Source organism: Haplochromis burtoni, unplaced genomic scaffold, assembly GCF_018398535.1.
Source record: "Haplochromis burtoni strain Fernald_Lab_line unplaced genomic scaffold, NCSU_Asbu1 Contig_156, whole genome shotgun sequence".
NCBI classification, from domain to species: Eukaryota; Metazoa; Chordata; class Actinopteri; order Cichliformes; family Cichlidae; genus Haplochromis; species Haplochromis burtoni.
The window spans coordinates 1,269,824-1,280,569 of record NW_024582517.1 but is presented as its reverse complement, the minus strand read 5'-3'; the positions used below and the strand labels follow the sequence as shown (position 1 = coordinate 1,280,569).

Here is a 10,746-nt window from a genome sequence, read left to right as displayed (position 1 = left end):
GGGGGGGGGGAAAGCAGTGGTTCTTTTTCTTATAAGCTGACTGTAAGTCCAATAAAAGCTCCCAACAAGAATTAGTTGCCAGCCAGCTCTCCTGCTGAGTTACAGCTGAACCACCGAAGAGCAAAGTCTTAACTGTGCGGTGAATGAGTAAGCAAAAGAAAAATCCATCCATCCATTCATTTTCTTAACTTCTTTACCAGTTCAGTGTCATATGGGTCTGAAACCCTATCCCAGCTGTCATAGGACGAGAGACAAGGTACACCCAGTTTATCGCTGGGCAAATACAAGTTGGGATAGACAACCATTCATGATCACATTCACACTTATGGCCAATTTAGATCACTAGTTGACCTAATAACTCCTGATACTGTGTAAGGAGGCCATTTTTAAAAAAACATGGTACTCAGAGAGTCCTGACTGACTGCCGAGCGTGTGTGGCATGTGAGAGAGCTGCCTCTTCATGAAATGCGGCATCGCTGATATTTGATTCAGTTTCAATTAATTTCAACAGCTACCATTCCACCACGAGTCTCTGCTGGTGGACCGGAAAGAGTCGAAATTGACCAAAGCAGAGAAGAGAGCTGCTAAGAAGAGCTACGAGGATGAGAAACGAGCCTCTGTACCTTATTCCCGTCCATCATATGCCCCCTATTACCCAACCAGTGATTATCCGCTCACAAACATACCAGCATTTGCCCAGCGTGGATGGTGAGTGCAAGTCTACAGTGTTTTGTTTTGCATTCATTGAATGTTAGTTTTTGATTTTCTTTTGAAGTCATTACTACACTAAGTATCTTGCATAATATAATTTAAAAAATCACTCCAGGTTCGGCAAAGTCTGAAAAAAATGGTAGCTTTGATTGCTTCTTTTTTTTTTTTTTTTTTAATTCTACCTGCGTTTCTCATCTTTTTCTAATGAATTTCCAAACTACAACTACAGAGAGAGAGAGAGAGTGTGTGTGTGCGTGTGTATTCGTGTTTGTGTGTTCATGTTCAAGTTCATCTAATAAGTTCAGCCTTCATATTTGCAGGCGTCCCATGACACGGCCAGATGACAAGCCTGTGGCAAGTGTCAGGCCAATTCAGTCAACACCAATACCCATGATGCCTCGCCAGGTCGGCATGGGCATGGTTGGCTCTTCCGGCAGTCTCCCTGTCAACTTTCTCCAGAAAGCCGGTGTTTACGTGCAGAGGATTGTCACCACAACAGGTTATTATGATGTTTTTAATGTTTAAATCACAATAAATAAATAAATAAATGATCAGATATTACATCCGCCATTTGTCTGGATTCACAGATATAGTGATCCCAGGAGCCAACAGCTCAACAGATGTTCAAGCTCGAATCAGCGCAGGAGAGAGCATCCATGTTATCAGAGGATCTAAAGGTTGGTTCAGTGCTGTGTTAAGAATTCTGTGCATACAAACACTCATTTAAACATCTCTCTTCACTTACTCTTTTCTGCAAAGCAGGTACCTACATCAGAACAAACGATGGACGAATATTTGCCATTCGATCTGGAAAGATCAGTCGACCTGCAGCCGGGGGTTCTGCTGCTTCAAGAGGTAGGGGTTTTCCTCTTCATTCAGATGTTTTGTCTCATTCATAAGACAAGTATTTCTTATCTGATTAATCAGTGAAATAATCAGTAGAACACTTGATTTCTAAAATAATCGATAGCTGCAGTCTTACACTTAATCAAATTTAGATATTTCTCTTCTGGTCTGTAATGCTGTTTATCCATCCAAGTTGGGTACATCAGACACAAGGCCCAGGGAACAAAGCCAGAATTGACCTGGCAGGGACTCCAGTCTGGCCCACCTGATGTGATTGGAGCATCTAAAGGAGGGCATAAATATTGGACTTTTAACAGTATTGTTATATAGCATTTCCTACGGATAAAGACCTCCCACATGGCTATTCATGGCCTCCTGAGAACCGAGGAAACGACTAACTTTCAGTTGGCTGGTTCTCAGAAGGATAGTACACCAAAGTAATTGAATAATAAATAAATAAATAATTTTAGATGACAGTGAAAAACTGGAACTTTTCTATCTACAATAGAAAATGTAGTTTTGTTTTGCTTAGTTTTTTTTTTTGTTTTTTTACAAAGTGTAGTTAATGTGCAGTTAAACTTCCTTAGTCTGATGGAAAAGGGAGTTTCTTTGGTCTGGCCGACTTAATATCAAAGTGGGTTGTATGTGGCCCTCGATGTAAAACAAGTTTGACATCCCTGATCCAAGTCATTTAGGTAAGACGGAGAGTATGTAGGACCTACTTTCTTTTTGGATGTATGTCTTTGATTCTTTGAGGACCACATTTCATTTTGTTCCATTATATTTAAGAGAAGTTGGACAAACTGGGGAACTGTAGAAAAAAAGGTGAATTTGATTTGAGGGTGAACTGTCCCATTAATCAGTGATCACATTTGTGCAATGCACTACATTAAGTTTTTTAACAAGATTTTCAACTTATAACTTTGTCATTTTCTTTTCAGGATTGACCTTTCAAAATTAAATTCCCCAAAGACGGGAACCCTGTATAAGACCCCTGACATGTCTGCATTTCTGTCTTCTCTACAGACTCCCAGGGTTCGGGGATCCGACCAGTCAGTAATGGCTGTTCTTCCCCTGTGGATCAAAACCAACGTTCCCCCAACGACGAGCAGCGACCCTCTTCTCCCTTAGGCACGGAGATCCTCAGAGAGCTCAGCCATTACACCTCATCCACAGGCGACGCTGCTGCTGCTGGAGCAGGGAACGATTTGGCGTCGCCGTCAGACATGTCATCTGTGCCGTCGGGAGATGGAAATGCTTCACAAAACTTTCAGGCCCGCGATCTCAGTAGGCTCGGTGACGACCTTCTGAGTTCATCTTTAGAGATGCGAGGCACCAAACGCAAGAGTACTGAAAGTCAGGGAAACGCACAAATGGGAGACAAATGTACTTCTGCTGCAGCTCATTTCCCTTCGCTTTCAGGTGGGCTCAGTTTTCCTCCAGTGGGTCTGAACTCATCCCTACTTGGGAACCTTGGTCACATGAGTCACCCACTTCTAATGGCTGGTAGTGGTGGATCATCATTCCTACAAACACCAGGACAAACACTGGCTGACCTACAGACCATATTTCCCTCTGCAGGCACAGACCTACTGAGACAACCTGCCACAGGGAACGGGCACCTTCCCACCCCCTCCTCTTCCTCTCTGTCCACTATTTTCTCCTCTGCCTCTACGACCATTCCTATGTCATCTACATCCTCAGCAACAACTTCTTCCTCCCTACCATCTGGTTCTCTGCCTCGGTACTTGATGAACCCCAACATGGCTGGCCTGCTTTCACCAAGGTTCCCCCTCACCTTCAGTCAGCCATTGCTCTCTGAGCCGAGGTTGTTCTCCACGCCTCTTCTCTCAGGGTCAGGGGGGTTTTCTGCACCCAACTCCAGCTCGGCTACATCCAGCTTCCTGTCCCACTTCAACAATCCCACTTCCAGCCTGTTGGGGGCAGCTCTGACCCAACCAGACAGACATCAAAGTACAGAGAACGGCGGTGACAGTTCAGATGATGATGTTATTGAGGTGACAGGACAGTAAGTCAGGAGTCTCAGAAAGTGCTGGCAAGGCAGTTACACACATACACATCTGTTTAACCTAAAGTGCATTAGGAATGGGAATATTTAAATCTTTTATGCAACTAAATCAACGAAATTCTGTTGTACCCCCCAAAGTTGCGTGCTATTTTCTGAATTTGCTCTCAGAATGCAAATGAAGAGAAAAAAGTGCAACTTGATTAGATTGAAATGCATAAATAATAAAACGTCTCAGGAAGGATTTATGTTAATCCTGAACCTCTTAAATAGAACGAAGTTGCCTGCTTTGACTTTATTTGGCAGTGTTTCACTTATGACCAAGCAAACAGTGGAACTGAATTCCCATTTCTAATGATGTCATTAAATGTCACACATCAGGACGCACACAAACAGCTCATACCTTATTGACTTTCCAGAGTCAAGAGTTACAAAATCCTCATGCTGACTGTCCCAAGTTGTTGAGCTGGAGCAGCAGAGCAGTGGGAACAGACCTTTGTCATACGGGGACCAGCCGAATCTTTCAGGGAGGCAAAACAGCCTCTTTGTGCTACGTTTTAAAGCAAGGCTATGCCTGCAGTTTTCTTTCCTCTGACTTCAAATGAAAGTGATTGGAAACTTTTTTTTTTTTCATGGCCAGTTTCTTATTAAAAAGTGTAACAAAACTGGAACGCTACATGCCACAATAATGAGTAACACACAGTAGCTAATGGGTGGAGGGGATTGTGAAAATCCCCAATATATTGAGAGATGATCCTTCAAGGCTCACCTTTAACAACAGGAATTTTAGGCTTTCAAGCATATTTTAGTCTTTAGCAGTTTGATAGACATTGTAGCTCCCCTGTTAAAGGATATGTGTGATACTATAATTGAACATGTTGATACTTTGTAAATAAACAGTCATTATCATTGTTTATATTGCAAGTCAATACTGTGCAGTGTGTAGATTTTGGTCGTAAGGAAATGGTTTATTAATACGGTGACAGTCATCATGATAAACCCACCCTGAGGATGCTGGGGAAGCAAATTTCTGTTTAACTTTGTATTTTTTTTTTCCCTTAAAATTAAAGTGAATGTACTATCATACTAGCCTTTGATAACACAGGGGCAGGGACATGGATTTGGACTGTGTTCTTTCATTTTTAGCCTTAAATAGACACAAAGGGGTCTTCAGTCTTAGCATTTATCTTATTTTTTACAAATCCGTCCTACTGACATTTAGACCCTCGGCGCAAAACTCAAAATACAAATTTAAGGTAGATTTTGACTGGAAGCCAAAAGGAGCTCAAACCAAGGTTTAATGTTGCTAGCTTATTCGCAGAAGCCTGTCATTTCTCCTCCATTGCAGTTCTTACTGAAGTGTCCCCACCATTTAGTTCATGACTACTCAGTGAGCTTACACTCAACATGTAATCTCAGCTGCAGTAACTGTATTAGGGTTTTTCTTTCTGAGAACAAACGTTACCTGAGCTATAGAAACCATTGCATTCATGCAGCCTGAGAGCATCAAAATGTCGCTAATGTAGCCACCAACCATCAAACTAGATGTAACTACCCTTTCAGTACAACCGCCTGTGACTGTGGCAGAACCGGGTCAGGTGATATGGTGACCTTACAAAACTGACAGTGCCATAATGTGGTAGCTTTTCACCTCAGTGCAGTGCAGTGTAAGTAGCTTCTGTCAGTAGTGTCAGTCAGTGTAGATATGCAGTGCTTTAGGGAGTTTGGGTCTTCACTGTTCTCCGTAGCCTTGTGTGTCTGTGTTATCATGTCACCTTGAGCTAATTAGTTTTAGGAAAGTCGCTTTCCTATGTTGGTAAACTAGGCTAGATGCAGTGCTTATTAGCCTTTAGAGACACTGGATAACCTGAGACAACAGTTGAGTTACGTTATTCGTATGCGTTTTTTTTCTGGGGATCTTCTCTCTCCCCTGTTGAGTACTGTTCTTTTTTATTTGCTGCAGGCTTCCTGTCAGCTTGGATACTTTTTTTTCCTCCCCCTCCAGTTTTTCTTGAACACATCTTGGGAACTTGTGATTTGGTTTGTTTCCAATTTGAAGGTAAAGCTAGCACTTTGTAAAAGGACCATATCTGCTTGTGAGCTGTACAAGGTACAAAATAACGACCCCGTGTCTTTGTTACGTCTTCTCAATCAGTTGGAAATGCTTTACATCTTTTGTTCTTTGGAATATTTCATTCATTTGCAAAAAAAAAAAAAAAAAAAAAAATCTTTGGTGTTCACCTGGCAGTCATGTCCCTCATTACACTCTAAATATCGGAAATGTATTTATTTATGATGGAAAATGTTGTTTTTGTAATTACATTTTTTACCTCTTTTTTTTTTTTTCTCGATTTGTCCCATTAATGGCTGATCCAGTCAGATTTTCATACATGCAGCCTAAACCGAAGCAAAATATGACTGTGTTATCAATGTTATTTTAACAATAAAACACTCTTCTATCGCAGTGTCAATCATACACAAATACATTTATTTTAAAAGCCATGATGTATCCAAATGTGACAGTACAAACAATCAAATGACAGGATCATCAGTAACCTGAGAAGAGGTCAACGTTATTTCAATGTCAGGTCAATATACAGTATATTATGGGCTTTTAATAATATTAAAATATTAGGTATTTGCTTATCTATAAATGAATGAAAACTTTAAAATTTTAAAAGACGGGGAAACACCCTTCAACTATATTGAGTGCTGATTTTGCAGAGGGCACCCTGCACCTTCCATGTTTGGAACACCACAAACACCAGTTGATCCGAAGAGAGCATAAACAAGTAAATAAATGGTGTGTGTATATATTCATACATGTATATACACACATATCATTCTTTAAAATCCCTTATTGAATAAGTACTAGCTCCAACATTCCACCCTTTGCATGTTTGTTGGTTTAAAACTGCAACATTTTCTACTTAACACAAAAACTTTAAGTTAAAGCTAACATGAAGTAGCAGAAACTAAACAAACAAGCCAGACAGCAGCTTTGGTAGCATCTACCCCAAAATTAGAGGCCAACTGGTGTCAGTTTTTTTTAAAGAACAATACAAATGCTGATAGTTGATATAAAAATCTAATATCCAATAAATGTGCCAATATTTTATTTTCTTTCAACATTTAACGTTGATGTGTAGTTATTTATTTACTCGCTTACACTCTTCTCGACACTCAAAATATAAAGGCTGCTTCCTCTGTCTCATCTTTAATTCTCATTTACTGGCTATTACAAATGCTGATAGCATTAAGATCAGCAAATAGCTGATATTTGTTGATAACCCAAAATCCAACAAAGACTACATAAGACATGACCTCAGTGTCAACAATTGCAGCTCTTGTTCCATGCGTATTGAAAAAGGATTTCATAAATCACACATAGTGCCTTTTCTTCTTCAAAAACAAACAAACAAACAAAACATCAGGGAGGCTCATGGCAGCAAAAACCAGCACCTTTTGCCCTCCATGTAAATCAGTTTAAAAACAAACAAACATCCAACTCAAATAAGTTTAATCTGTGAGGCTAGCTCATCTTAAGTTCTTTTACATCCTCATCAGGACTGGAACCGTTTTTTAGCCATGTAAGATCTGGAGACTTGGTTCATTATGACCAAGGCACTGAGCACCAGGCAGAGTGCTGACAGGTACCAGGTGTATTCTCTGACAGCTCCAGCGAACCACACAGAGCAGAGGCCCAGGAGCATGCTGGCACTGCCAAGCAGGTAGGTGATGAGTCCAGACGCCGCGTGGTAGCGCTTGAGTTTGGCGAGGGACCAGCCTTTGGCTAGAGAAGGATAACTGAGAGGCATCGCTGCCAAGGACTGCGCAATGACCACACACACTGTCAGCAGGCCCAACAGACCGTGCCACGAGGTGAAGTGGGGTTTACCACTCAGGTGTTTGTTATAAAAGATGGCAGCAAAGCCCAGGACTGCACAAGAAGCACAGAGGCCCTGCAGGAGCCGGTGAACACCACCTTTGGTTTTGTGTGAAAAACTTTTGATAGGAGAGCCCTCAGGTGAGAAGAGGAGTATAGCTTCTGTCATGAAGAAGGAAAACTGGAGGGAAAGGACATTACCTGAGTCGTTGGCAAATTTGATCAATTAAAGAATCTAAGAACATTTTAACTGTTTAAACTTACAGCTAGGGTCATCAAGAAAGGATGCCAAGAAAACCAACCTAAAACAAAACAGGAAATCAAATTAAATGCGATGCAATGACGGGCACTGCTGTAGAAATGTGTGATTACTTAAGGCACTCACTTGTACCAGGTTGAGAGAGAACTGAGATGAAGACAGCGAAGCCAAAGCAGATGAGGTGGGTCAACACAACAGACGCTGTTCTGGTAAAGCCATAAAGCCGAGGCTCTGATTCAGGCTCTTTCTTGTGAACCATGTCTTTAAAATTCACTCAATCGCCACAATGTGACCGACGTGAACTCGCCGTTAGTTGAATCAATGAGAAGCGGAAGTGACGATGGGCCAAAAGTCCTTGCGTTGTCTTCTTTTGCTGCTCCACTGTTTTATTTAACAACCCGGCACAAACAAAAGCCTACATTAGTAAATTATTAACATGTCCCTTGTCGTGACGTCAACACACGTCAAGCTTTGGTGTTTTCCGCCGGCGATGATAAGACTTCCGGCTAGGGTTTTCAAAACAAAGTACGTTGGAACACTTCCACACAAACGTTCATCCGGAGACTCTGTAACATGTCAGCTGATTTACCTGAATCTGAAATCCCCACATTGTCAAATAATACAATAAAGATTTTCGTTATTAACATCTGGTCCGATTGTGTCAAATTTGACACGGTTCTTCTACTACTATTATTTCTGCTTCTTCTTTTTCTTTTATTTTAGCTGCTCCCTTTATGGGTCAGAGTCAGATTTATTGTCACATCAGAGATTAACAAAAGTAAAAAGTGGGGGAAAAACTTTTTGTTTCAGAACAGATCAGCAGAAACACAGTGAGACACCACATTTTATATATGCTCAAATGCATTAGTAAAAGTGCATATGTCTGACATCAAAATAGCAATAAAAATAAAAGTAAATTAACAGGTCGTAATTTATTCAGCAACCTGACAACAGTCGGAAAATAGCTCTTTTGCATCCTGGTCGTGTGCCTGAGGATGCATTTATAGTGTTTCCACATGATGATGATCCACTGTTGTTGACTTTTCCTTCTCGCAGCTTCACATCAAGCACATGCCCAAACCAGCGCAGCCTTGCTTCACTAACTCAACCTGAGCTGGTCTCACCCATTTTGTAAGGGTCCCCTTTCATTCTTGCTGCCTGTCCATCTGTCACAGATCATCCCTGATACTCAACTTCATTATCTCTCTTATGCATTATTGTTTTAGAGGGTTGACCCCAGGTATTCACACTCATCCACTTTCACTGCCTCTGCTCTTTGCAGATATTACACCTGCTTCCCTCTCTGTCACACACACGCAGCGCATTCCCCCTAAATATTGACTGAATTAGCCTCTCAAACATGTATGTTACACAGTCCTGCACATAAACACATTTATCCTTATCCTGAATTAAATCATGTAAGTAAATAAGGTTATAACATACCAGATGGAGCATTAACCTTGGGTTCTGTAAATGATCTATTGATATAGGAGCATCTCCACAAGAGTTTTCATAACAATCGTTTCCTTGGCTTGTCTGATCTGAAAAAAATACAGACATAATATTTTTAGTCCACCAGCCCAAGATCTGAGCTTTGTCTGATTAACCTGCAGTAGTCTGTGCAAAGACTCAGAAATAACTCAAATCCAAATAAAACGGCAATCTTGTTACATGGTAAAGCTTTTATTCTGAAACCGAAATTCCCACAATTCCTTTCATTTTATTCTGACCAGCTTAACCGCCGGCTTCAGTTGCTAGTTTACGTGGACAGAGCATTGTAGTACAACCTCTCCTCAAAAGTGCTTGAATACTTGCACGCGATTGCTGCCAGGCCCTTTAACACGTGGTCAAGGTCCTTGAAAAGGTGTATTTATCTCTAACAAAGTGGTTTTGTAGTTGTCGGTTATTGAGAAAATTCTGCAAAATAAATTTCGGTGCCATTAGATGCATCCCTCATGCTATTTATTGCACAGTGGATAAGAAGTGTCATCTAAAGTACCTAAAGCATTTCCTCAGTTTATGTTATATGTCAGACTAATGGCACCAGTTCCACACCCAGCACTTACTGGTCAGCTGCCTATTAGTTGTTGTGCTTCAATTACGCTCTAATAAGCTTGTGACTCTGCATGGCTTCCACACTTGCAGAGTCACAAAGAGCACAGAAAACAACAACATTGTCAGTCAGAGTATCTGTCTCCTCTCTCCGTCCTATACAATGCACACCACACAGGGTACTGCATGTCTTCACTGTTGCAGGCTTTAAAAATGAAGCTTCTTAAAAGGTAAGCATGAGCAGTAAAGTTGCTTTTGCTTTTAGATACTCACGTTGTTGGTTCTTTAAAGGAGCAAGTAGACCTGGCAGGAATTTAAAGGGTATGATAACAGAATTATTTCCATGGTTAAGAAAGACAATTCACAACATCAAATCAAGTCAAGAACACTGTAGACATGTCATTGTCAAAGTCTATAATCAAGACACACTTTCATGAATGGAAATACACAAGGCTTACAACAAAAAACAATGAAACAGGAAGTTTAGATTATACTGTGTTGGAGAACATCGAAAAGAGGCTGCACAGTTTTGGAAATAAATCTTTGGACAGATGAAACCAAGATTAACTTGTGTCGGATTGATGGGAAGAGAAAAGTGTGGAGGATGAGAGAAACGGCTCATACTACGTCATCTATCAGACATGGAGACAATATTATGACATGAGCATGTACGGCTGCCAGTGGACCCAGGTCAGCAGTGTTTCTTGAAGATACGACTACTTATAGAACTAGTAGGATGAACTTTGAAGTTCACAGGGCTATACTCTCTGCCCAAATTCAACCAAATGCTGCAAAACTGATCAGACTATACTTCACAGTACAAATGGATAATAGCTCAAAGCATACTGAAAAAGCAACCCAAACGTTTCTGGGTGCAAAGAAATTAAATATTCTTCAATGGTCAAGTCAGTCACCTGACCTTAGTTCAATAGAGCATGTTTTCAGTTAACTGAAGAGAAAAGTAAA

General features: G+C 40.8%; 2 protein-coding genes across 5 annotated transcripts in view; one reads left to right on the top strand and one right to left on the bottom strand.

Annotated features, from left to right (window-relative positions):
- rad54l2 (RAD54 like 2) overlaps positions 1-4,214 on the top strand; it is a 12,260-nt gene extending 8,046 nt beyond the window's left edge. For 3 of the 4 annotated variants that reach the window (XM_005932230.3, XM_042224931.1, XM_005932231.3), the window contains exons 18-22: positions 512-708; positions 1,032-1,210; positions 1,299-1,388; positions 1,471-1,566; positions 2,584-4,214. In XM_005932230.3, the coding sequence (XP_005932292.1) occupies positions 512-708; positions 1,032-1,210; positions 1,299-1,388; positions 1,471-1,566; positions 2,584-3,590 (1,569 nt within the window). In that variant the 3' untranslated portion in view covers positions 3,591-4,214. The remainder of the gene's footprint in view (positions 1-511; positions 709-1,031; positions 1,211-1,298; positions 1,389-1,470; positions 1,567-2,583) is intronic. The other variant, XM_042224930.1, reaches the window with a different exon arrangement.
- Positions 4,215-6,042: 1,828 nt separating this feature from the next.
- On the bottom strand, positions 6,043-8,214 carry LOC102299087 (transmembrane reductase CYB561D2). Its single transcript, XM_005932229.2, has 3 exons — positions 7,855-8,214; positions 7,734-7,771; positions 6,043-7,650 (listed from the first exon to the last, which is right to left on the bottom strand). Exons 1-3 carry the CDS (start codon positions 7,985-7,987, stop codon positions 7,147-7,149), a joined length of 675 nt encoding a protein of 224 aa, XP_005932291.1. The 5' UTR covers positions 7,988-8,214; the 3' UTR covers positions 6,043-7,146.
- Positions 8,215-10,746: the final 2,532 nt, after the last annotated feature.